The following is a 26,769-nucleotide window of genomic DNA, read 5'->3' as shown; positions in this document are numbered from 1 at the left end:
TTTTTCTCCTTTGAAAGGTTCTCAGTGGTTTATTTCAAATCACAAAATCACACTTCTTCTCATCCGTGGCCTCCAGAACGTTCTCACCTTGAATTTGAGGATGCATAGCTGGTCATGAGCTAAGGTGGCGTGCCAGTCATGAGTTGATAGGACAAGCAAGGATCCCGGAGGGCTTTGTGACAACACAGTTAACCTCCTGAGAGCTTTTAAGAAATTAAATATTTACAGCTGAGAAGGAGAGAGCACCTGGAGGGTACCCCCACTTCCTTTAAAAAAAAAAAAAAAGTTCAGAGATGGAAAATTAAAACCCATCCACGGGTATTTTTTCAGTGTTTTCCACAGCATGGGCTGAGCTACCATTCACCACCACTAGGTGGCATCCTCTTCTGGTCCCTTCTTTTGGCTCTTCTGCAAATAGGGACCCCAACATTTCCCTGGGCAACATTAAAGAGCCTCTCAGACAACATCAAACTAGGGGTCTTTCCCCCTCTAGTGCTACTGTCCACTCTCCTATGTTGGGAAAGCTTTGGGATTACTAATGAGATGTATTGATATTTTGTTGCAAGGCGAGGAAGTTTTTGTCTTGCTTTTCACATGTTCCATACCAGAGTCTGACAGCAATGCTGCTGCTGACTTCCTACCCTGACACGCCTGTTGCTCTCCAGCCCAGACACACCACATGCTACGAAGGATCCATCAAACCTGCGCAGACACTGTCTGAGGAGCAAGGTTGAAGATGACCCCTGGAAAATTAACATCTCGATGGTTTCCCAAAAGTCAGGCTCTTTCTGCCTTCTCAAAAGCTAGCCTAGGGCTTGAGGAGAAAAGCGATGTGACCCTCCAGCCTTATCTGGGGAGCTAGTCTGTGTCCATCGCATTTTTCCAGTACATTCCCCTCACCTGCCCTCTCTTCCTCTTGCTCTTCTCTTTCCCTACGGAGCGGTAATGAGATGACAGAGGTTAGCCCTCCGAATAGGTCAATGGAAAAGGAGGAGCACAGACCCCACAGTCACCGTTACAGAAGGGGTTTTCAGAATTTTCTCATCATTAAGCAACTTACTGAAGTCCTCTTAAGTTATCATGACTACGTTTCTTTGCTTTACACAAAGGCACTGGGGGCGGTGGGGGGGGGGGCACTGAGGCACCAGGAAGTCCAAAAGACAAAGTGCTTGGAAGTCACAGACCTCAAGAAAATGCTGAGGCATCAGTTCCAGAACTTCGCTTCCAGTGTTGGCAATTTTTGAGGACATTTTTTCAAAGGTATCTGACATTCCAGAACAACGATTCCTACTCCTAGCCCAACAGGTACACAGGGTCTCCCACTTTGATGGTCCCTGTGCTTTCCAGAACAAAATACTGCCCGAAGAGGGGTGATTTTCCATACAGCTTCTGCTCAGAAGGGTCACACAGACGATAGCTGCAGGAGGAGAAAGATCGCCGTGAGTCACAGCCGAACAGACAGGAGGAGGAAGAGCTCAAACAGCCACGATTCCTTCCCGGCTAAGGTAAATGTCCACCCCCCCAGAGGGCCACCAGGGGGTACCATTCCCACCAAAGTCTAACAGAGGAGCACCTCCTGGGGTTGTGCGGGAGCAGCCTGCCTGCGGGCACAAACTACAGAAGAGCCCCCCATGGCCAGACGCCCACATCTTTCCTCCATGGAATGTTCCCATTTGCAGCATTAAGCAATAAGGTACTTAGGTTTAGACACATGTTCCCACCTTTCTTCTTCCTAGACATCCCTCCTCACTAGGACCAGCATCCCCATCAGTGCCCTAGGCTTGGAGCCCCGGAAGCCTGCAGTACCCCCTCCCCCTCACTCTCCACCGCTTGTCCACAGTTGCCAAATCCTGCCCTGCATCACTGGATCTGCTCACGGTTTCATCCACGGCCACCAGCTTGCTTCCAGCACGCTTGGACCACTGTGACAACTTCTGAACCACCCTCTTCTCCTCATTCTCTGCTCCCCGGCTCCCAGTTCACTGTTGGTGCTGCACTATATGATGGTCTTAGTTTTGCTCTGGTCTTAATCATGCCCGAGCTCGGACACTTTCAATGGCTCCCCAGGGCCTGCAGAATAACATTCCAGTCCTTCAGCAGGGCATGCAGGGCTCGCGACATGGCCCCAGCAGCTTTTTCAAACCTGTCACCCTCTGGCCCTTACCTGCACCTGTGTCACTCTCCACTGGATCCCTCAAAGTCCTTTTATCTTGCTTTGTACTTAGCTGGCTCCCGTGAGATGCCCCTCTTCCATTTCCCCATGTGTTAAAATTCTACCTCGCCCTCCAAGTCCAACTCAAATGCCCCATTTCATAGAAAGGAAGCCCAGGAGCCCCCAGCCAGGAGTAATTTTCCCATCCTCAGCGTGTCCCTGCCTAGCCCCAGGACACTCCCATGCCCTGTCCTGCAGTCAGGGCACACGTCTGTCCGTCCGCAAGACAAAGGGTCCCTGGAGAGCAGCAGCGGTGACGAACTCTGTGGCACTGCTCACACGCAGCACGGGGCCCCACACGTCCCCAGTGACCCACAACCATTCGTCGATGGATGAATGCGTGAGTGATTAAAAGCCTCTAGCAGAACCAGCACGAACATTTTGCCCAGCAGAAAACACCAGAGCCCCAGGTAGAGTGAGTGGGAACAACATGGCGACCTTCTCCCCCACCCCCCGACCAAACCCCCCCACCCAGGAGCAAGTTTTCCTTCAGTATCTCAACAAAGCTAGCTCCACCGTTATATCGTCTTCCTGTTTCAAACACTTTTATAGAAAGTCTTCATTTCATTCTACAGTGCTTTAAAAGGAAAAAGAAAGAAAAGAAAAGAAAGCTTGTGTGGCATCCCGGTCCTTATTTTGTTCTTTGCATCAGAAACCGGAGCTGATCAAATCCAGAGGCTCCTTCTGGGACCCTTGGCTCCTCACCAGGATGCAGGTGCCCTGCGGGGTCCCGGTCCCCAGTTCCTGCGGCCTCCCTGAGCCTGCTACAGAGCCTGGCCCACTGTGGCCTCTGCTACAAGGCCGGCTGAACAAACAAATGAGCAATGGGCGGATAGGTGAGGGCCAGGAGCCGCTGCTCCAGGCTGCCCTGCCTCACCCTGAGTATTCCCCCCGCCCCACTCCCCCCTGCCCACTGCCCCAAGCTCAGCAGTCAAGTCCCTGCAATGACCTTGGACCCTGGGAGCCCAGGTGCCTCCCTCACCTGCCTCTCCCATCAACACACAACACCAGCGACATTTTAGGGTCTGTGTCTGTCAGAGAGGATCGGAGTCCTGTAGCCTGATTCCCCAACTCCGATTATCGGGGGGGGGGGCGGTCAGAGGGGGCCCTGAAAGTTCTGAAGGACTCACACAGCAATCTCCTAATCCTTACAAACAAGCCTAGGTGAGAATGTGACTTCTCTCCATTTCACAGCTGAGTCTCAGAGGAGGAACCAGCATGCCCCAGAGCACAGATCCCAGCGGTCAGGCGGGGTCTGGCCACTGCACCCACAGTGGCCGGCTTCTGGCATATTTATATGCCTTACTCTGATCAGGGATGTGACTGATCCCTGGCCATCTCCGTACTACCTGGGGACACGCACAGACCAGAGAAGAACCGAGCAGGCTACTATTAGTTCTTGTACACAGGGGCAGGCCACTGGTGGGTCCCACCTGCCTGTTCCCATCAACCGCCCACAGAGACTCCCCCAGCCCCTTCCAGCCCAGTCCCTTAAACAGCACAAAGTGGGGCGAACGAGTTGGTTTGTAGGACCGCAGACTTGGTCACCTGGTTCACCGGTGGCAGGCCATTTCGCAGCCTAGGAAGAGAAATTTGGGAAGCTCTGTGGCTGCGAGGAGTCAGCTGTCTGCGCGGCCCGCCTTCCCCTACAAGCCTCCCCAGCCCTCGCCCCCCTGCAGGCTCTCGGAAGCCCCCATTAACGAGATCATCGGCGACCCCTCGTGGGCATAAGCGGGTACTGCGAGCGCTCTGCGAATGCCCGAGTACTCCAAGCTCGGGCATTCGCAGAGCGCTCGCAGTCTGCAAACAGCCCTATCTTCCCGGGATCATCTAGGATTTTGTTCAAGGGTAATTAATAAACTACGAACTCATTTAAAAGCTACTTTATTAATGCATTTTCCTTTTCAATGAATAGGAAACATACAACTACTCTAATGAACAGGAGGTCCAAGCCACTTTGCTGCACTTACACAGGGGTCTCCAGCCTGGAAGGGTGCCGTGGGAGCGGAAACAAAACACCACCTGCATAGCCCTGCCCATCGTTTACTCTGCCTGGTCTGCTCGGTTACTGGCCAAAGCCCTCGACCATGACGACAAGCAGGGTCTCTCTCTGGTCACCGCTGGGTCCCTGCCTTGGGGCACAGGCGACTTCCGAGGCCTCACAAACCCACTAACCTGATGGCCAGGTTAAGAATGAAACAGTCCGGGCACCTGGGTGGCTCAGTGGGTTAAGCCGCTGCCTTCGGCTCAGGTCATGATCTCAGGGTCCTGGGATCGAGTCCCGCATCGGGCTCTCTGCTCAGCAGGGAGCCTGCTTCCTCCTCTCTCTCTCTCCCTGCCTCTCTGCCTACTTGTGATCTCTCTCTGTCAAATAAATAAATAAAATCTTTAAAAAAAAAAAAAAAAGAATGAAACAGTCCTGTGAAGGCAGCTCAGGGGAGAGAAGCCTCAGAGGCTGAGCAGATCTGTAATTTCAGAAAACAGAGAGAAGTAGCTTCTGGCTTCTCCCTCTCCCAGATGGTATCAAGTTCATAGACCAAGATTATCAACAACCAGAGCCTACATGGGCATTGTATACAATATTTTATCACCTATTTTTAAAAAGCATATTTATTGACTTATTCTGATCAGCCAGGAGAGGTATTATTAGCCCAGTATTTACCATTAAGGAAACTGAAGCATCGAGAAGCTAAGTGGCTTGCTGAGGTCACCCAGGCAGCTGGTGACAGAGCCACACGGGGCTGGGGGTGTCTGTCTCCTCCCCCAGAAGTACCCCTACAGCTTTCAGTCTTTAGCTCAACACAGCCTAACACAAGAGGCAAATGTCCTTCATGTCAAAGTGTTCATGTGTCCAACGAAAATGTTGCATCCACAAAGCAAACTTCCCCAGAAGTTGGGGAAGCAGCAGTGACAGGCTCCCACCACTCTAAGCCCTAGAGAACAGTGTGGAAATCACTCTCCCTTAGTAAGGAGAAGACTGGGGGCGCCTGGGTGGCTCGGTGGAGTGAGCGTACAACTCTTGGTTTCAGCTCAGGTCACGATCTCAGGCTCATTCATGGGATTGAGTTCCGTGTCGGGCTCTGCACTCAGAGTGGGGTCTGCTTGGGATTCTCTCTCCCTGTCCCTCTCTCTCCCCCTCTCTAAAATAAAATAAATAAACAAAATCTTGAAAGACAGGAAGAAGGGAGTGGGAAAGGAAGGAAAGAAAGAATCACTCCATCTTCCTATTTTCCCAGGAGCCTGCAGGCCTCCCCGGTGCTGCCCACGGCAAGGACCTTATAGACAAAGACTCCCCGGAGCCTCCCGCCTGCAGACATTCAGCAGTCGCAGACGTGTTCCTTTTTCTCCCATTGTTCCGCCGCCCCGCGCTTTGCCTGCAAGCAAGAGGCTTCCGTGGATAAGGCTGGCAGAGGTCTCCCTTGCCTTCTCGAAGCAGCACAGCCCCTGGGCACCTGAGGACACAGGAAAAGGGAAAGCAGTGTGGCCCCGAGCCCCTCGCCTGAGAGAGGAGAGGGGTTCTGCACACAGCTGTTTGCTTCGCTTCCCACGATTTACGCCGGGAGACCCAGCCTTTCTCTTCCGGATTTATGGCTACCTGTCCTGGGGAGAGCATAAATCACTACATCTAGGGCCATTTCTATCTCCATAAGAGATCGGAGGAGACCCCTAGCCTGGCCGCCCTCTCTCCTGCTGGGCTATTAGGAGCCAGTAGGGCGTGACTGCGGGACGGCAGAAAGCCTGCGGGTTATCGGGGGGCTGTGCTGGCTTCCTGTGACCCCCACCTACTTGCCCTGGCTCTGTGTTTGGGTCCAGGATCCTCGTTCTAGAAACACAGCTTCCCGATGGACGCGAGCACAAATGACTCAGGGGATGGGTCTGAACACCCGAGTGCTTTCAAGGGCGCGTTCCTGCGGAGACACTAAGTCCAGGGTAACCGAGTCACATGTTGTGGGGAGAGACGGGTCAGTTCCCAAAATCACTCAGCGGGTTTGCACACAGAATCGTCCAGATCTGTCCTACCCAGCTTATGTCGGAGGGAAGAACCCCCTGGCCTGCAAGAGGGGGAGCGGCTGGTGAACACAGGGTTCCTGACTCCCAGGACAGGGCTCCTGACTCCCAGGACGGGGTTCCTGACTCCCAGGACGGGGTTCCTGACTCCCAGGACGGGGCTCCTGACTCCCAGGATGGGGTTCCTGACTCCCAGGACGGGGCTCCTGACTCCCAGGACGGGGTTCCTGACTCCCAGGACGGGGCTCCTGACTCCCAGGACGGGGCTCCTGACTCCCAGGATGGGGCTCCTGACTCCCAGGACGGGGTTCCTGACTCCCAGGACGGGGCTCCTGACTCCCAGGACGGGGCTCCTGACTCCCAGGATGGGGTTCCTGACTCGCAGGACGGGGCTCCCCCCCGACCTGCCCTTCTCCCAGCAGCTCCTCTGTGGCACCAGGAGGTAGGAAGGAGGTAAGAAGACCACATTCTGCTTTGTTCCGACGGTGAGTGAGAGCGTTTGAGGAAGAGCTGGTCTGTCCTCGCCGCTTCTCAAAACCCTGCTCCCCTGACTAATGTTCCAACACGCATAGGAGTGTTACGATTCCCAGAACAAGTTAGAAGAATTTTACAGCGAACACCCATTTACCAACCCCCTGGACTCTACCCATGATACTTTTTTATAAAAGATTATTTATTTATTTATTTATTTATTTCAGAGAGAGAACAAGCACAAGCAGGGGGAGAAGCAGGCTTCCTGCTGAGCCAGGAGCCTGATGTGGGGCTCAGTCCCAGCACCCTGGGAACATGGTCTGAGCTGAAGGCAGTGGCTTAACTGACTGAGCCACCCACGCACCCCTCTACCCATAACACTTTACAACACTTCCTTGATCACATTAGTATCCATCCACCAATGCATTATAATTTTTTGGCATTTCCAAATAACTCACGGACATCCGTGGACTTCATCTCTAAACAGTTCAGCTGGTACATCATCCCCCTAGAGGTAAAATTTTCCATACTTTTTTTTTTGATGGGGGAGATGTTCATGGAGTGAAATGTACAAAACTGAAATGTTTTGTCCTAATAAGTTCTTAATATGAAGTAATAAAATTAAGTGAAAACAAGAAAGTGAATTCACATTGTTTTGAGGATTGAGAAATACACGGCACCCCTGAAAATGATGAGATTTGCCTTAGGCTGGTCTGCACCGTCTTTTGGAATGTTCTGGCAAATCCATGCTGAGTGGTGGGGACCCAAGTGGAAAGCAGCCATTTGCTTTTCAGTTCAAGAATGCCTCTCCTTGGGGTGCCTGGGTGGCTCAGCGGTTTGGGCTGCTGCCTTCGGCTCGGGTCATGATCTCAGGGTCCTGGGATCGAGCCCCGCATCGGGCTCCCTGCTCCGCAGGAAGCCTGCTTCCCTCTCTCTCTCTCTCTCTCTGCCTGCCTCTCTGCCTACTTGTGATCTCTGTCTGTCAAATAAATAAATAAAATCTTTAAAAAAAAAAAAAAAAAGAATGCCTCTCCTTAAGCCCCCTCCACCCAGCTTGTCTGACTTTACTCCCGACCAGCTTCTCTGCCTTGTGGCCTGGCCCTCATGAAGGACACCGTCTTCCCAGACTATGGGTGCTGGCTTCTGGGGGCAGGCCCAGAGCCTCATGCCTGGGGGGATTTGCTGGCTGGGACAACAGCCATCTACCCCAGGGCTTCAGCCGGCCCAGGAATGGCCAGAGGGTAGCTTCTGGAACAGCAAGACTGGCAGAAAAAGATTGGTGTCGATCAAAGGAAACTAAATGGTTGGGCCAAAGAAGGCTGCGAGGTTTGTGAGAGAGGATGGGGGGCGTGGGGGGGAGCGCTGGGGCGGGGGGCAGGCGGCAGGACTCCCATTCCAGGGCAGTGAGTCTGGTCACACAGACCCCCTCACTGTGCTCTCCCACGACGGTTTTGGAGCCAGATGGCACCAACTGCGTTCCTGCCCAAGTCTTGCGGGGCTTTGCCTGAAGCAGCCGCCGCTGCACTCCATGCCTTCCCCTCCCCCTCTCTTCGAGCTTCCGGGGACACAAGTCAGGGCTGCTCGGGAGCTGCAGAGAGGAGACCCGACAGCCCCCGTCCAGCCCCACAGTGGGCAGATACCACCACGGCAGCGCTCAGGTCCTGAACTGCCCTTTTAGCAAAAGTAACACAGCTGATTGCAGAAAGTCTAAAGACTACATATAAGAATATACAGATTTGCCCCTAATTCCATTACCACAAGAGCATCTCCATTAACATTTTGGCTTATAAACTTTCAGACCTTTATCACTCGTGTGCATTTGTATATTTTAAAAAATAAAATCAGGGGGCGCCTGGGGGCTCAGTCAGTTGAGCATCTGACTGTTGGTTTAGGCTCAGGTCATGATCTCAGGGTCACGGGATAGAGATCAAAGTCCGGCCCCGTGCTAGGCGTGGAGCCTGCTTGAGATTCTCTCTCCCTCTCCTTCAGCCCTGTCCTCTGCTCGCTCTCTCTCAAATAAATAAATAAATCTTTAATTAAAAAAAAAAAAAAACTAAAAAGCAAAATCAAATTAAAAAAATACTATACATGCTATTTTCTAATCAGCTTTTAAGAATCCATGTTACTGGGATGCCTGGGAGGCTCGGTCAGTTAAGCAGCTGCCTTCGGCTCAGGTCATGATCCCAGGGTCCTGGGATCGAGTCCTTGCTCGGCAGGGAGCCTGCTTCTCGCTCTGCCTCTGCCTGCCGCTCTGCCTGCCTGTGCCCTCTCCTTTCTCTCTGACAAATAAATAAATAAAATCCTTTAAAAAATAAATAAATAAAATAAAATGAAAATCCACATTACTTTAACTATCTTTCTATGCAGTCTACACTTGTTCTCTGTAATTGTACCTTTCACTTAAAATTTCTTTTATTTTTTATTATGAGTATTTTAGAGTAAACATAAAAGTAGAAATGCTGCACTTAATTAATCCCCCTGTAATTATCCCCCAGATTCTATTAATCAAGATTTGGCATATTTTTCCACATGACCTTTGTTTGTTGTTGTTGTTAGAATAATATAAGCACAAACCAGACACTTCCCTACTTATTTCAACACCCCTCCCCAAAATATATGGGGTTAATTCTTCCATCACAATGCCATTATCACACCTAACAGGCTTTTAGTATCATCTAATACTCACTTCATAATATAATTTGCCAAAATACCTCAACAACACATTTCTTAATGGGTTGGCTTCAATCATGAACTCCAGATGAGAAATCAAACGATCTGTGCCAGCAGGCCCTGTAGAACCACGGCCCCCCGGAATCCTGCCCAAGTTACCCAGTCACTAGGACCCCCTTCAGCTTGAAGACTGTTGGTGCTATTTTCACAGCTTCTAGAGAGATCATGCTGCCTAGTCCTACCTCTTCAGGGTCTCCAGCGGCTCCTTCCTGCTCATGACGCCGGTGTCCGGGTCCACCGTCGTTAAAATGCACCTGGAACCACACACACACACACACAACATCATACAAGGGGCAGAGAGGACTAGCCTTGGCCGGCCCCTCCCTCTCCTGGCCAGGGCTGGAGGAGCTTTACCTGGAACAAGCCATTATTCTTTTCATTATCACGTCACCAATAAGCAGCTCATCCCACGAATCCTAGGGGACAAAGCACAAAATTCCTCTGAGCCCTTCTGAGACCTCGCCCTGACCATGTAAGGACTTCACGTGACATGCCACCCAATGGAGTCACGTACGCCCAAGATGGCAGATGTTTACGTCAGCCCTGAGAAGCCACACACCCTCCTGTCCCCTCTCCGCCTGTGACATGTCTGTTCATCTTCCTGATGTGAAAGGCTCTCTCCGCTCCCACTGGTCACACTGTGGTGGAAAGTTCCCCACCCCCGACAGTTGCCACTGGGCTTGAGGAGGTGGGAATGGAAGGCTTGGGGCCCCCAGAGGGCATGGGAGACAGAGAGAAAGGGCTTGGAGGGGGATCGCCCTAACCTGTTCTTGTCCCCCTCCTCTGGGGATTTAGACCCTGAGGGCACTGGTAGGTTTACCTTGCATCTCCCCTGGCAGAGGTTTTATGGAAAAGATAGGATTTGAATAGAACCTTCCAGAACAGAGACTTTAGAAGACTCAAAAGACGGGTCAGGAGACTCAGGGAACGATTCGAAGAAAGACACTGAGGAGACAAAGGACATCTGATCATAGCCCTGAACTTCTTACCCTGGCAGAGAGTCGCAGGCTGCCTGAGACAAAAATTCTTAAATTAAAACCAACCTGCCCAGGCCTTTGTTGGTCACAAGCCAGAAAGAGACTTGCAGACTCAGAATTTTAACTCTAAGAGTGTGTATCATTCTTGCTATTATGTATTAAAAGTTTTTTTTTTAAGATTTTATTTATTTATTTCACAGAGATCACAGTAGGCAGAGAGGCAGGCAGAGAGAAAGGCAGAAGCAGCAGGCCCCCTGCCGAGGAGAGAGCCCGACGCAGTGCCCGACGCAGGGCTCGATCCCAGGACCCCGGGATCATGACCCGAGCCAAAGGCAGAGGCTTTAACCCACTGAGCCACCCAGGCGCCCCCTGTGTATTACAGTTTTGAGTCATCAAGCGGGGCTTTGAACTGTTGGTGTCACAAGGGTCCAAAAAAACTGCACCCTAACTGGAGCAACCCCAGCCTGTTCTGTGTGTGTCTGTCCACCAGGGGGCATTGTGGTTATTAAAAAACATAAAAGATCCAAAAAGAGAAATGTGGGTTCATTTATTATCCATCAAAGAAGTATTTCCAGAGCCCCTTTCAGGTACACAGAAATGGCTGAAGGCTGAGTCACAGATAAATAAGGTTAAAAAAAAAAAAAGTCCACCATAAGGAAAGCCAGAGATGTAAATGGGTCTAAGGCCTGAGCCTCCGGACGCTTGGAGCCTGAGCAGACCGTTGGGGGCCAGCATCTCCCATCCAGTGTGGGTCAGTCATACCCCAGGGTCACCTACGATCCTGCACTCACCGTCCTCCTGGCCTGCGCACAATCTGTTCACCTGGGACTGTGATCTCCTTGGAAGAAGGAGCGTGTTTCTTCAACCCTGTTTTTCCACATGTCTATACACAGCGCACCGGACACGGGGGCGCCAGCTCACAGCGTGATGACGGACACGCTGGGACACAATGAGCTCAGCCAGTGTCATGTCAACATCTGACTTAAAGTGCGAAATGTTCCCAGTGAGGGAGCGCTCAGAGTTGGAAGGAAATGAAGGCTTCCAGAACAAGATTCAGGTCAAATGAATCCAAACCAGAGGCCCTACTCTGGGCCATCTCCTCTGCACTCAGATTCATCGACAACTGACCATCTCGGAACTTTGGGGTAGGAAACATCATCAACAAGACCCAGGGCTCAGGGATCGCAGGGAAAAAGAAGCTTAAGTCGGTCATAGCTGGGGGAATGCCTGAGCCAGGCCCCTTCGCTCTGACTGTTGGACAGAAACCCTCCCCCACCCCTCTGGGACACTCTCTGTGCCTACGAGCTTTTCCGAAGATTACGGACCTTGATTCTGACAGCTGCCCTCAGGGGACGGGCCAGCTGAAATCATCGGCATTTAACGTGTGCAGGAAGCAGAGGCCTCAGGGGTACAAGGACCTGTCCAGGGTCACACTGCCACTTAGTGAAGCAGGTGGATTCACATCTGGTGCCCCAACCTCATGCACACCCCTGCAATGCTCAGAGTTCCTTTGGCCCCTGATACAGTCTGGGTTCAAGACCCAGCTCCTCCACTTCTTGCCATGGGGTAGCCCGGGGTGAGCCGGCTCACCTACCCAGGCCTCTCCGCCCCCCTCCCCCTAATAAAACGGGAATGATGACTTCACCTCCCAGGGCTGCAAAGCACAGTGTGAGCATGAAATGGAAACCCTCCCCGCTCCTTTCTCTTGCCCGAGAAGGAAAACCCTCCAGAGAAACTGCTTTACTGGCCAAAGCTGGGGCGAGATGAGGATCAGTGAGATGGTCAAAGGCAGCCCACGCTGATTTTTCCCTCTTGCCTGAGTCCGGCTGAACTGTGCCGGACGTGAGCGAGGGCCGACGAGCTCCCTTGTCACAGCGGACCACGAAGAGACAACCCAGTCCCGGCTCCCGGGGAGACAGTGCGTGTCCGGCCTCACACTAGGAGCTGACCTGCCATCTTTGGAAGACTTGATGTGCTCGGAGCACTTTACATAAGGAGGGGGTCTGGGGGCCCCTCTGTTGCCCTCCACTGCCTGACACAGCATTTATACTTTTCATAAGTTACCCTAACCAAATTGGTCCTTTTTTTTTTTAAGGTTTTATTTATTTATTTGACAGAGAGAGAAAGATCACAAGTAGGCAGAGAAGCAGACAGAGAGAGGAGGAAGCAGGCTCCCCACTGAGCAGAGAGCCCAATGCGGGGCTCGATCCCAGGACCCTGAGATCATGATGTGAGCTGAAGGCATCATTGAGCCAGCCAGGCCCCCCAAATTGGTCCTTTAATAAGCCTGCAAGGTAATCCTGGGCAGAAAGGATCACCTCATTCTCCATGCAGGTAAAGGAGCTTTAGAGGGAGCACACAGGGTCCTATAGAAGCCAGCGAGGAAGCTGATGGCCCACCTCAAAGCCTCGGGTTTGCATGTGAGCCTCAAATTCCTAGACTGCTTCTTTGAGCACACGTGGCTGCCTCCTCACAGCATGACAGAAAGCCAGAATCCGTTCCCTTGAGGAGAAGGGATTAGAACTCAGTCACGTGGATTCGGTTCTGCCCCTGCCTGTCCCCTCCGCTTTCCATCTAGAAACATGCACCATCTGAACTCTAGAATTCCCATCTGAGAGCTAGTGCCTGTCAAGTACCCACAGATGGGTACTTGGTACTGTGCTTGGTCCCCAAGCCCCCAGACCACCAACCTCTACCTTCCTGGCTGACGAAGGAGAGAACCAAAGGTAAGTCTGCCACCAGAACCATGTCACGTGGTGGGAACCCTCCAAGCTAAGCCACAGCGTAGACATCTGAGCGCAGGTCAAAGGTGGCACTGGAAGAATTTTAGGGCAGCGCCATCCAGCCTGGGGACTCTGCTCCCAACCCCCCACCCCCAAATCCCGCAGCAGCCATACTGTAATACATGCCTGTCTTCTCCTGGGGCCATCGACTGAACAGGAAAGCCAGCTTCGACAAGACATGAGCACACCTGCCTCTGATCCATGGACCACACACGTCATGTATTTTACGCCACATAAAGCTGGCTGGAAAACTACTCTAGCTACCGGGAACTGTCGTTAGAAGTCACAGACGCAGAACCGCCCCCTGACACCGGCATGTCCTTTGTACATTTGTACCTGCAGAAGTCTGTCGTGATCAGATGCTCCAGAAATCAAAACTCTGAACTGTCTAGCCTACAACCAACAATTAATGAATTCTTCAATAAACTAACGCAACGTCAGAGACTCCTATACCCTTAAAAAAAAAAAAAAATTAAATCCAAGGAAAGGGACAAGGAAGGTATCCTGTTACCTCGGCATGGACACCACATCCTGATATTACGATATTGGGCCTGAAGTTAGTCACTTTAACTTTCTTCTCCAGCCTGGAGTTGAGATCTGCCAACGATGCCTCAGACAGGATCAAGAAGGGGCTGGCATCGGAGTACGCAATCTGGTAAGGAAATAGAAAGGGTCAGAATGTGGCACACAGAGGTCACCTGTGTCCCATGTGCCTAGTTCCTGGAACCCTCTCCTCCCCAGCTCCCCCACTCCGGGTGCACATGCACATCCACGCGTGCACACACACAATATCTCCACGTATTTCTTTAGTTCTTTCCGTAGAAAAGTCACAGCAGTTCAGAACTCTTAAGCAGCCTTACAGATAACAGGAATTACATGATGGAATGAAGAAAGTGGCCTTGGGATCAAGAGCTGCCACCCACCAAGTGCCTTTAAGGAAGTCACTCCACCTTTCCAAGCCTCAACTGCCCCAATGTTGATAAGTCTGATGACCTCGACACGGTTGAAAAAAAAATTAATTCATTCCCTGGATACCTATTTTATATGCAACCTGCAAATCAACATCAAGTCCGTTTCCTATTTATATCATTTTTTTAACAGCCATAATAATGGTGCTACCGTAGCATCATCGGGTTCCCAACCCTCCTTTTGATGAATCCTCACAGCCTTATTCCTGAAAGGGCCAGCCTGGTCACTTTAAGCCTGTGGATCTCCACACCCTCACACGCATTTGCCCAACTGTGATCGGACCGTTGCAATCACATGGTAAAAAGGCTGGACTCCATAGACAACTACAGAACAGAGTGGGAAAGATCCAGATATAGAACAGTTTTGAACCCCTGCTGGCACTGGAACGCCTCCATAGATAGGAAGGGAGATGGCCATGGGAAAAATGCAAGAGTCCCCCCAATCAAGAAACACAGACGAAGCTTCCATAGGAAGGGCTTTGTTTTGCCTGTTGTTTATAATCTCCAGGCACAGCTAGGGCCAAGCTTGGCGGTGGGGGGTGGGGGGGCGCTGCCTGGCAAACCAACAGAGCGGAGCTCAGCAGACAGGCTGCCCCTCCTGATGGGCTCGGCACCGCCGAGGAAGCTGCCTTCCACAGAACACACCAAGGGCCAAAGCCAAGGGATGCTCCTCTGACCTGGTCGGTGGGCCGGAACGCGTCCAATATTTGGTGAGAATTTCTCGGTCGCAGGTGAGGCTCAAAGTGCACCAGGCGGTAGGGCTGCGTCTTCAAGAAGCCCGTAATCCACTGGGCCGCAGCCTCCCCACAGTCCCTGCCCTCGATCTCCAGGCCGTGCACTCTGCAGCAGGGACAGGAGTAGAGAACGGCCATGGCTTTGAAAATCTGGATACCTAGCGTGTCCAGCACACATCCGAAAAGCCGGGATGTCACTGTGACTCCTTACTTTCCAGGAAACATGATTTTAGCCTGGCCCTGCCTCCAAACCCCTGTCCAAGGCTCAGTGAAGTCTGTTTCAAGCCTTGCTTTCCCCAGTTTCATAATAGAGTGATGCATACCTGTGCCTCCCTATTTGTAAGGCATGCACTGATCCCCAGGCTCCCCAAGATACACGTTTCTTATAGAATTAAAAGCCTTTGATAGTTCACTACTGAAGATGTATGTAAATGAACTCACTACATATCCTGTAAAGAAATACCGAGAATAAGAAAAATAAATAAATAGGGCGCCTGGGTGGCTCAGTGGGTTAAGCCGCTGCCTTCGGCTCAGGTCATGATCTCAGGATCCTGGGATCGAGTCCCGCATCGGGCTCTCTGCTCAGCAGGGAGCCTGCTTCCTCCTCTCTCTCTCTGCCTGCCTCTCTGCCTACTTGTGATCTCTCTCTGTCAAATAAGTAAATAAAATCTTTAAAAAAAAAAAAAAAGAAAAAAAAGAAAAATAAATAAATAAATGCCTTTAAGTTCTTATTTAAAAGCTGAATCAATTTGAAGGAAAACATTAAGGAAGTAACAGTTGACTCTTGAACCTGTGGGGGTTGGGGACATCAACCCCCCATGCGGTGGAAAATCCACATCTAAATGTTGACTCCCCAAAATTTTAACTACTAATAGCCTATGTTGACCAGAAGCCTTAAAGATAACATAAATAGGTGATGAACACATCTGGGGGGGGGGGGGGTTTGTTGTTGTTGTTTTTTTAAGACTGTATTTATTTATTTGACAGAGAGAGACACAGCGAGAGAGGGAACATAAGTAGGGGGAGTAGGAGAGGGAGAAGCAGGCTTCCCACTGAGCAGAGAGCCTGATGCAGGACTCAATCCCAGGACCCTGGGGTCATGACCTGAGCCGAAGGCAGATGCTTAACAACTGAACCACCCAGACACCCCTATCCTCAAATTTTTTAAAAAATTAAAAATAAATAAACCAGCTCTTGGTTTTGTTGATCTTTTCTATGATTGCTCTGGCCTCTGTTTCATTTATTTCTGCTCTGATCTTTATTTCCTTCTTTACGTTAACTTCTGGCTTAGTGTGTTTTTTTTTCTAACTCCTTGAGGTATAAAATTAGGCTGTTTATTTGAGATCTTTCTTTCTTTTAATGTCAGCATTTATCACTACAGACTTCTCCCTGAGAACTGCTTTTGCTGCGTCCCACAGGTTTGGGTAAGTTGTTTCCATTTTCGTTTGTTTCAAGATGTTTTCTTAAACTTCCCTTTCGATTTCTTCTTTGACTCACTGGTTCGTCTGAGTGTAGTGTTCAATTTCTGTGTGTTTGTAAACATTTCAGCTCTCCTCCTATTTTGGCTTCCGGTCTCATACCATTGTGGTTGTAAAAGTATTTGATATGATTTCAGTCTTCTTTGGTTTGCTGACTTGTTCTGTGACCTATCCCAGGACCTCCACTGGAGAAGGCCCCTCGTGTCCTTGGTGTATTCTGCTGCTGTTGGAGAGAATGTTCTGTGAATGTCGGTTAGGTCCACCTGGTGTGAAGTATGGTTCAAGGCCAATATTTCACCATTGATTTTTCTCTCCACATGATCTATCCATCATTGAAAGTGGGATACCTAAGGCCGGACTATTGCTGTCTTGTCCATTCTGTTAGTATTAGTAAATTAGTAAATATATTAATATATTACATATACTATATTAATATATACAAGAAATATATTAATATTTAGGAACTCCAAAGCGGGGGGGGCATATATATTTATGATTGGTACATATTCTTGATGAATTTATCCCTTTCAGAGTGCCTGGGTGGCTCAGTCGGCTGAGTGTCTGCCTTCAGCTCAGGTCATGATCTCAGGGTCCGGGGATCGAGCCCCACATCAGGCTCTCTGCTCAGCGGGGAGTCTGCTTATCCCTCCCCCGCCTTCCCCACCCATCCCTGGCTTGTGCGATCTCTCTCTCTCTCTCTCATAGATAAAATCTCAAAAAAAAAAAAAGTATTCCTTTTCATTATACAATGACCTTCTTTGTCTCTTATTACCATCTTTGGCTGAAAGTCTGTTTTGTTTGACTAAATACAGCAACCCTTGCTCTCTTTCGGTTTTTGGTTTCCAGGTGTGTTGAATTATCTTTTCTCAACCCTTCACCCAGAGCCTGGGTGTGTCCCTAAAGTTGAAGTGAGTCTCTAAGAGGCAGCATATACATGTGCCTTTGGAGAATTTAATCCATTTCCATTAATTATTAATACCTAGAGGCGCCTGGGGGGCACAGTCAGTTGAGCATCCAACTCTTGATTTCCGCTCAGATCGTGATCTCAGGGTCGTGAGACTGAACCCCACATTGGGCTCCACACTGGGAGATTCTCTCTTGCCCTCTCCCTCTGCCCCTCCCCCCAGCTGTTGTATTATTGATTACTATTATTGATAACGAAGATAATGTCATCTTGTGATTTTCTAGCTGTTTTGTAATTTCCTTGTTCCTTTCTTCCTCTTTTTCTATCTTCCTTTGTAAATTGATGACTTTCCATAGTGGGATGCTTTGATTTCCTTCCCTTTATCTTTTATGATTCCACTGAAGGGTTTTTGCTTTGTGGTTACCCATAAGATTTAGTTAAAACCTCTTACAGATAGAGCAGTCTAATTTATGCTGACAACTTAGATCTCCTACAAAGCTCTACCCTTTAACTTCCCACTCCCTTTTATGTTTCTAATGTCACAATTTACTGGTTTTATACTGCATATTTATTGAAAAATTATTGTAGCTATAGTTCTATGATTCTGGCCCTTTAACCATTATGCTAGAGTTAAGTGATTATCGTACCACATATTACAGTATTAGAATATTCTCAATTTGATTCTTTATTATTTATTTATTTATTTTAGTTATCTCTACACCCAACCTGGGGCTCAACCTCATGACCCCAAGATCAAGAGTTACATATTCTACCAACTGAGCCAGCAGGTGCCCCACTCCTGTGCTTACTTTTATCAGTGTGTTGTATATTTTCATATGCTCTCCTCTTACTAATTAGCATTTTTCCTTCCAGCTTGAAGAACTTCTTTTAGCATCTCCTGTGAGACAGATGTGGTGGAGACGAACTCCATCAGCTTGTGTTCATCTGGGAAAATCCTTATCTGTCCTTCATTTCTAAAGGCTAACTTTGCCAGAGAGGGTACTCTTGACTGGTAACATTCTTGATCATCCCATTCTCTGCTAGCCTGTAATGTTTCTGCTGAGAAGTCGGCTGATCGCCTTATGGGGGTTCCCTTGTAAGTTACGAGCTGCTTATCTCTTGCTGCTTTTAAGATTCTTTTTCTTTTGGGCGTCTGGGTGACTCCGTTGTTGGGTGTCTGCCTTCAGCTCAGGTCATGATCCCAGTGTCCTGGGATTGAGCCCACATCAGGTTCCCTGCTCGGTGGGAAGCCTGCTTCTCCCTCTCCCACTCCCCCTGCTTGTGTTCCCTCTCTCGCTGTGTCTCTCTCTGTCAAATAAATAAATAAAATCTTAAAAAATAAAAAAAAGATTCTTTTTCTTTGCTTTTTGATTGATTTATTATAATGTCTGGGAGAGGCTCTATTTAAGTCTATTGGTGACCTATAAGCTTCACAAACTTGGAGATGCAAAGGTCTCCCCAGATTAAGGAAGTTTTCAGCCATTACTTCTCTAAGTAAGTTTTCTGCCACTTCCCCTTTTTTTCTTCTTCTGGAACTCCAATAATTCACCAATTGTTTTTTTAATGGTAATCAATACAACACATTGGCTTTTTTCACTCTTTCTCATTCTCTTTCATTTATTCTCCTCTGACTGGATAATTTTCGAAGTTCTGATGTTCAACCCCACAGATTCCTCCTCCCTTTGCTTGACCCATGTTGCTGCTGATAACATTCTAGGCATTTTTTTATTTCATTCATTTTATTCTTCCAGAATTTCTCTGTTTTTTTTTTTAATCATTTCTATCTCTTTGTTTAGCTTTTCACTTTGTCCATTTATTATTTTCCTGTTTTCACTGAATTGTCTCTCCATGTTTTCTTGTAGCTCAAGGAGTTTCCTTAAAACAGCTATCTGCATGTCTTGTTGGGTAAATCACACACCTCCGTGTCTTTGAAATACGTGACTAGGTTCCTATGCTCTCCTGGTGATGTCAGATTCCACTGACTTCTCATGTTGCTCAGGGTTCTGTGTTGCTGTCTTCACATCTGAGTAGGAGTTACCTCCTCCATCCTTTACTAACTGCCTTCGCTAGAGAAGATTCATAAATACCCACAACATGAGGCCCTTAAATTAGCACAATTTGTTCTCTGCCTTCTTCCTTTCTCTTCCCACATTTCTCCTGTGTTCTGTGCAGCCTCGGCTGTGTCATTGGGTCCAACATTCCATTGACACTCTGTCCCAAAAAAGCCAAGCAAAAAAAAAAAGAAAAAAAAATCCAAATGGATAATCCACTGAGTGGCCCTAATTCTCGGTATCCATCAGTGGCTGGCATGGCTTGTAAGAAAATCAAGCAAGAACTTCAACAGTAAAAACAGGTGTATTGGTTGTGATCATGACCTTTTGAAAGTGACCCCAGGGACCTAAGACTCATCAGAAATCTTTAGGAGATGGGGCCCCTAGGTGGCTCAGTAGGTTAAGCCTCTGCCTTTGGCTCAGGTCATGATCCCCGGGTCCTGGGATTGAGCCCCAGATCAGGCTCTCTGCTTAGCTGGGAGCTTGTTTCCTCCTCTCTCTCTCTCCCTGACTCTCTGCCTACTTGTGATCTCTATCAAATAAATAAATTTAAAAATCTTATAAAAAAAATAAAGAAAGAAATCTTTAGGAGACTGTGGGCTGAAGTTAAAACTCCATGAGAGAATGGCCTGGGCTGCCAAAGGAAACCCAGGTCGACAAGGTCCTTGACATACTCGCCCTAAGAGTCTGTGAACTATTTTAACATGTCTAAACCTTCTCATTTTGCAATTTCCAAACATGCTCTTGTTTAGTCTTTGAGTGTGGACCAAAGAGCCTGTATGGGGCCATGAAAAAAGTTTCCACGTAATTCCAAATGAATTAATAATGAAGTGGAAAAAAAAAAACCACAAGAAAATATGGGTAGATACCTAATCATGGCAAACAAACAGGAACCAGGACATGAGCAAATATATAACACAAATTACAAGAGACATATTAAAAAGTTTGCCTCGAGGGCGCCTGGCTGGCTCAGGTGATGGAGGATACAACTCTTTGATCTTGGGGTCATGAGCTCAAGCCCCATCACTGGGTGCAGAGCCTACTTAAAAAAAAATTAAAAATAAAAAGTTTGCCTCAGATAAAAATTAAATGCAAATGAAAACAACAAGAAATTGTGATTTTTTTCCCTATGAAATGGCCAAATATTTTTGAACATAGTGCTCAGAATGCAATTAGAGATATCCACAAAATACTGATTGCTATACAGTTAGCGTAACCATTTGGCAAAACTATTTAGCAACATACATCAAAGGTCTATAGTTTCTTGTTTCGAGCAAAACCACCACTAAAAATTTCTCCTTAAGGAAATAATAAGCATTTTTGAACAAAGATTTACACTGAGATAATTGCCACATTCTTCTTCACACCTGGAAAAAATGGAAAACAATCCAAATATTTAATTGTGGGAACATGTTAAAATGCATTATAGGACACACCCTCAGAATGAAATGTTAGGCCAATGTGAAAATTATTATCTTTGAAGATTTTTAGCAATATGAAAAAGTACTAAACATATCAAGTATATGGCCGTATTCAAAACTCTAATTTTTATCAGAGTCTTTTTTTTACAGAAAATATCAGTGTATTACTTATAGGTATCTCACAGGTTTTTGTTTACTCCTTTTAGTATTTTCCAGCTTTTCAACTATGAATATAGTTAAAATGAATGAATATAGTTAAAAAACATCAAATTAAAATAAGAATATATTATGTCTGAACCTCTGAAATATTACAGAAATTAGATGGGTATTGCCTCTTAGAAGCTTTTGGGAGTCTTTAGATATTTTTCAACTAATTCAGATCTACATTTTTTGATGTGATGTTATTTATATTTATAACTATGGCTATGGACTCCATTAAGCGTTCACATGCATTTTTTTTAATTTTTTCAATTTTTTAAGATTTTATTTATTTGACAGACAGAAATCACAAGCAGGCAGAGAGAGAGGAGGAAGCAGGCTCCCTGCTGAGGAGAGAGTCCAATGCGGGGCTCAATGCCAGGACCCTGCGATCATGACTTGAGCCGAAGGCAGAGGCTTTAACCCACTGAGCCATCCAGGCGCCCCAACCTTTCACAATGCATTTTAGTTCAAAATGCAGAAAACAATGACAGGAGTACAATTAGACCAAATTCTATTTTCCCCATTATGGATAAAAAAAAATCACCTCGAGACATGCATTCTCAGAAGCAAAGCTAGTTTTCCTAGACTGTTTCCTTGCAGCCCCGCTAATGTCAGGGGAAGAGCAAGCCTCTGTGCAGAGCCCCTTCCTGCCCGAAACCCCCACCCTCGCAGTCGCACACACAGACTCCTGGGCACCTTGTCGTCGCACACACAGACCCCCGGGCACACGCAGGTCGGAGCACTCTCCTGGCTACAGCTGTCTTTTCTGTCTTAGAACTCTCTTTCACCGGTACTAAACAGCACAGTTCACAAAAACATTTGCCACTCCCTTCCTCACTCAGATTTGGAAGGTTCCCAGTCTCCCCGGGGCATAATAGGCCAAGTCTGACGGCAATACGCAGGGCACATCTCACCTCTTCCGGACATGGTCTGCTGTCACTCCCACCCCATCCCTGTCCTCCATCCTCTGGTGGCGAGACTTTGTCCACGCCTTCCTTACCTGCACTTGTACACCGCATTCGTGGCCGGGGTCTTGAGAGGCAACTGCAGGTCCTGCGTGTAGGCTGCACTGAGGGTCAGGGCATCACCCTCGCAAGTCAGGGAAATCAGGACCAGCCGAGGCTCCTGCCGGGCCGTCACCATGTTCCCCTTCTCGTTGATCACCAGCCAAAACCTGCCGTGGTCAAAACACAAGATCCGCACGTGGGAGCTTCAGGCATGCGCTGTTCTCTTTGATTTCCTCCCTGTCAGCCTGGTGTGTGAGTCTGTGTTTCTGTGTGTGTGTGTGTCTGTGTGTCCATCCTAAACATCAACTCAGCAGCACAGCACCACTCAGTCTGTCGGTTAATTTCAAAGGGTTTAGGAACCGGTCAAGCATCCGGTATCTCTAAGATCTTCAGAACATTCTGAACTCCGGGATGGCACAGAAATCAAAGATGTTATCATATTTTCATTTCAACGGCCAGAAATTCTGACCCGTTTCATTAAACGTGCCCCAAAGAGATGACAACAAACTATTTCCCAGAGAGAGGCTAACGGCACCGGGAGGTACTTGCCTGGCACACACTAGGCCCCAGGCTCCAGCAGCGCATAACAAGACAGTTGCTCTCTTGTCCTCAGAGCATGGAGTGGGGGGGGGGGGGGCGGGTATAAGACACCACTTATACCTTGGCAAATCCACCCCTACTTTCTTAAAAAAATTAATTTCAGTATTCAGGGAGGTGAATTCTGCAGTTTGCTCCCAGGTTTATTGATACCATGGACAAAATTTTTTCTGGCACAAAACTCCTGATCTAGAAGTACCTGCCAGAAAAAAGATAAAAGAAGAGCGATCGGAAACTGTTCCGGGGTGGGGGGTGGGGAGTCCTTTGTACAGGTCACTCCTCCGCTGCACGTATGGGAGCTAAACCTACAGACACGCTGGTAATTTCAGTTCACGCTGGATCAAGCGATTACAGTTAGAAAAGTCAGCTTGTGCCTTCGGAATCCATAAACAGAACTTGCCGGTAAATAGAGGAGGTTGTTAGAGAGCTTCCTTGCATCACTTTAGTGGGTCATTATGGTCGAGATCCTTCAGCTACACTAGAGAACAAGGTGAGTGGGAGCCCCTCCCTGAACCGCCCATTCACTGGTCCTCATCCTGGACCCCGCCGGAGCTCTGGCCTGCTCCAAATCCTTCGTACCAGCACATGAATATTCTCCTGCAGGTCATAATTCTTCCAGGTAACGATGGCAGCCTGATCTTTCCTTTCTTTTTAATATTTTGAAGTAATCTCTATGCCCAACGGGGGGCCTGAACTCAGGACCCCAAGATCAAGGGCCTGAGGCTCCTCCCACTGAGCCCGCCGGGCATCCTGCAGTCTGATCTTTCCCAACCACCCATCTAATCGTGTCACCCCCTCCTGAAAAACCCCTTCATGGCTCCCGCTTTCAGGATAAAACCCGAACTCTTTGGCCAGGCAGGCAAGGCCCTGCATACCCCAGCTGCCTTCACAGCTCCCTGTGCCCTCACGCAGGCCAGCCTTTTCCTTTTTAATTTTTTTTTATTGTAAAGTATATATAACATAAAATGCCCGGCATGCTCTTGGGTATGTCCAAAAGGATTGAAAACAGGGCCTCACACCGATCCTTACCCACAACACCGAAACGTGGAAACAACCCAAGACAGAAAATGGGTATTTTTTAATGTGTTTTTAACCATTTTAGGTGCACAATTCCAGGGCATTAAGCACCTTCACAATGTTATGCAACCATCACCATCGATTTCAAAAACTTTTCATCATCCCAAATAGAAACTTTAACCCCATGAAGCAATAACTCCCCATTCCCCCCGCCCCCTGAGCCCCTAGTAAACTCCAATCCACTTCCTGTCTCTAAGAATTTGCCCACTGCAGCGATTTCATATAATTAGGATCATATATCTGTCCTTTTGTGTCTGGTTTATTTCACTTAGCATAATGTTTTCAAGATTTATCTATGCTGGGGGCACGTGGGTGACTCAGTGCCTTAAGCCTCTGCCTTCAGCTCAGGTCATGATCGCAGGGTCCAGCCCCGATGCTGGCTCTCTGCTCAGCGGGGAGCCTGCTTCCCCGTCTCTGCCTGCTTCTCTGCCTACTTGTGATTTCTCTGTCAAATAAGTAAATAAAATCTTTAAAAAAAAAAAAAAAGAGGGGCACCTGGGTGGCTCAGTGAGTTAAAGCCTCTGCCTTCTGCTCAGGTCATGATCTCGGGGTCTTGGGATCAAGCCCCACATCGGGCTCTCTGCTCAGCAGGGAGCCTGCTTCCTCCTCTCTCTCTGCCTGCCTCTCTGCCTACTTATGATCTCTCTCTGTCAAATAAATAAATAAAATCTTTAAAAAAAATAAAAAAGGTTTATCTACGTTGTAGCGTATATCAGAACTCCATTCCTCTGTGGCTGAACAATATTCCATTGTGCAGAGATGTTGTTTATCCACTCATCTGCGGGTGGGTATTTGGGTTGATTCCACCTTTTGGCCACGGTGGTGTAGACATATCTGCCCGGTTTCAATTCCTTCCCGTAATTCTCTAAGAACTCACTCATCTTTCCCCCAGCATACTTTCCGTCCAAATCCGGGTCTTTACCCAGCTTCCTCGGTGTCTCTCTCTCTAGAATGTTCCTCTCCCAATTTACTTGCCTGGAAAGTTCATAATTATTTGAAAATTCGTGAATTTTCAGTTCAAGTGAGGAAGTCATGCCTGCCCACCCCAGGCGGTTTCTGGCGTTCCCTGGCACTTGCCACACTGAGTACAGTAAGCCTTTGTTGACGTCTCCCGATCATACTTGGTGGTAGTGGGTGGACAAAAATACGGTCGGCCACAATACAGGCTCTGATTGTTACTTATTAATATATGAGCTCAGTAACTATTCCCAGTCCATACAGTAAAGTGATAATGCCCTTTGCCTCTGGGGCCTACAAAACGAATTCAATAGAGTCGACCATCTTGCAGAGTTGGGGAGCTCCGTACAAACCATGAAATATCTAGGACTCTTGGCTTCCTTCCTGTAGCAAAGACGCATAGCTCACCCTTCACTGATGCTGAGAGTCGCCTCTGTCCGCGGGGGCTGCAAGGCGGGAAGGCTACAGCAGCGCTCGGCTCTGCGCTCCCTGCAGACGCTTGAAGCGCAGCCTCACATCCAGGCTCCGGGCTGGCCTGACGCCCGACCCAGAGGAGAAACAAGCCGCTCGCTCGGGGCCTCTGCAGCCTTCCCTGCACCCCGAGGCTTCACGCAGATCGTGAGCACCCACACAGGGTTTGACTAACAGGACCTCACAAAGCACCCGCGTGCTCAAGAGAAAAGAGAGTCCTGGTTCCTCGGCTCGGGGGCGCGGGAGCTCGGTTTGTTCATCCCTGCAGGAGGCCTTGCGACAATTCGGGAAAAGGGCAGCGCAACAGCACTTCCAAAGCGGCCGGAAGCTTAAACTGCAACAGCTGTCCTAAGGACTATGCGCCCCCACCTGGGTGCGCTGCAGGAGGGCTGGGCTCCGCGGCCCCAAGTCTCCCCAAGTTCTCCAGAGACAATTAATAAAACTAATGTGGCGGGACCAATCCCTGGACGCTCGTCGCCTCCGCTAGACGGAGCTGAAGTCCGCTTGCACACGCAGCCACCGGGGCGCCAAACCCAGTCCCCGGCAGGAGCGCAGAAGGGAAAGCGCCGGCGGGAGGCGGAGAGACAGCTGTCTCCGGGAACTGGGTCGCGACACAGAGGCCCAGGGTCCCGGGCTCCCGGGGTCCGCTGACGGGAGGTAGTGCCCCTCGCTCTCTTTGTCCTTGCCCCATTGTAAGGGAAGGACAGACCTACCGGCGGACTCTGCAGACCACCCCCTCCCGCCCGCGGCGGGAGCCCACCCCGCGCAGCCCCGGCCCAGCCTTACCTGTCCCGCAGGTGGCCGCAGCGCAGCCCCAAGGCCGTGCACTCGGCCGCGCTCACCGGCACCCCCTTGCACGACTTGACCGGGTAGATCCAGAGCTGCGCCACGGTGCCCACCTGCCGCAGCCGCCGGCGCCGCCTGCAGCGCGCGCGGCGCCAGGCGACCGTCCCCAGCGCCACGGCGGCCAGTCCCAGCGCGGCCGCCCCGAGCCAGGCGGGCCGGGACGACGCGGGGAGGCCGAGGCGGCCCAGAGCCGACGAGCCGGCGGCGCCCATGGCCGAGCGGGCGGGAGCGCGGGCGGCGGCGGCAGCTCCGGCGGGGCCCGCCACCGACGCCCAGCGGTCACCCGGCCAGAGCGCGGCCGCCGCTGGGGCTGGGAGGGAGGCGCGGCCCTTGGCCCGGAGCCGAAAGGGCAGGCCGCTCCCGAACCCCTTCCGGGCGCTCCGGGTACCGCGGTCTTCGCCTGAGGGTGGCCCCTGGGGCGCCGGCGGTGGGAGGTGGTGGCTCCGCTTCGGCGGGTGCTCGGCCCGCAGCCTCCTCCGCCTTCCGCGGCCCGCGTGGCCCTCCCCCACGATCGCTGCAAGCGACACTTTCTTTACGTGTTGGCGCGGTTTTACAAAACCTCAAGTGGTCCGAGATCCCAAACTTGCGGGACAAAGCGTGATTTCTAAGTCAGAAATCCGGCGGCCGCGAGGTCCCTGCCGTGCGGGTAATGGGGCGCCGGTGGGCACGACGCGGCCGGCACGGAGCGTCCCGCTGCCCTCCGCCGCCCTCCCGCCTGCCACGCGGGACCAGGGAGCTTGCGGGAGTGGGAATCGGGGCGGACGGACGCAGTCAGCCGCCCAGGGCCCGCGAACCGAGCCTGGAGGGGAGCCAGCGGCCGGGGTTCGGGGGTCGGGGGTCGGAGCAGCACTGAGCGGCGAAAAGCGCCCTCTGCTG

General features: G+C 49.8%; 1 protein-coding gene across 5 annotated transcripts; it reads right to left on the bottom strand.

Moving 5' to 3' along the window:
- On the bottom strand, positions 1-26,769 carry MTARC1 (mitochondrial amidoxime-reducing component 1). Of its 5 annotated transcripts, none has more exons than XM_045081174.1 (7): positions 25,834-26,747; positions 21,939-22,112; positions 14,827-14,989; positions 13,693-13,833; positions 9,776-9,837; positions 9,604-9,675; positions 1-1,417 (listed from the first exon to the last, which is right to left on the bottom strand). In XM_045081174.1, the coding sequence occupies exons 1-7, from the start codon at positions 26,103-26,105 to the stop codon at positions 1,294-1,296; spliced, it is 1,008 nt and encodes a 335-aa protein (XP_044937109.1). In that variant the 5' UTR covers positions 26,106-26,747; the 3' UTR covers positions 1-1,293. The 5 variants fall into 5 exon arrangements, with proteins under 5 accessions (XP_044937109.1, XP_044937112.1, XP_044937108.1 ...); XM_045081173.1 differs by lacking the exon at positions 1-1,417 and adding an exon at positions 4,805-5,664 and having other exon boundaries at positions 25,834-26,769; XM_045081178.1 differs by lacking the exons at positions 1-1,417; positions 25,834-26,747 and adding exons at positions 4,805-5,664; positions 24,985-25,479.

The sequence above is a fragment of the Mustela putorius genome, unplaced genomic scaffold (assembly GCF_011764305.1).
Source record: "Mustela putorius furo isolate JIRA1106 unplaced genomic scaffold, ASM1176430v1.1 tig00000508_pilon_pilon_pilon, whole genome shotgun sequence".
In the NCBI taxonomy this organism is placed as follows: Eukaryota; Metazoa; Chordata; class Mammalia; order Carnivora; family Mustelidae; genus Mustela; species Mustela putorius.
This window is presented reverse-complemented; position numbering and strand designations above follow the sequence as displayed.

Bases quoted from the DNA above. Each gene is read 5' to 3' on its own strand.
- MTARC1 (XM_045081173.1), bottom strand. From the start codon at position 26,105: ATGGGCGCCGCCGGCTCGTCGGCTCTGGGCCGCCTCGGCCTCCCCGCG. The intron at 13,834-14,826 runs GTCAGAGGAGCA...TTTCCTTACCAG, and splicing joins CGTTCCGGCCCACCGACCAG to ATTGCGTACTCCGATGCCAG. The intron at 9,676-9,775 runs GTAAAGCTCCTC...GTGTGGTTCCAG, and splicing joins AGAATAATGGCTTGTTCCAG to GTGCATTTTAACGACGGTGG.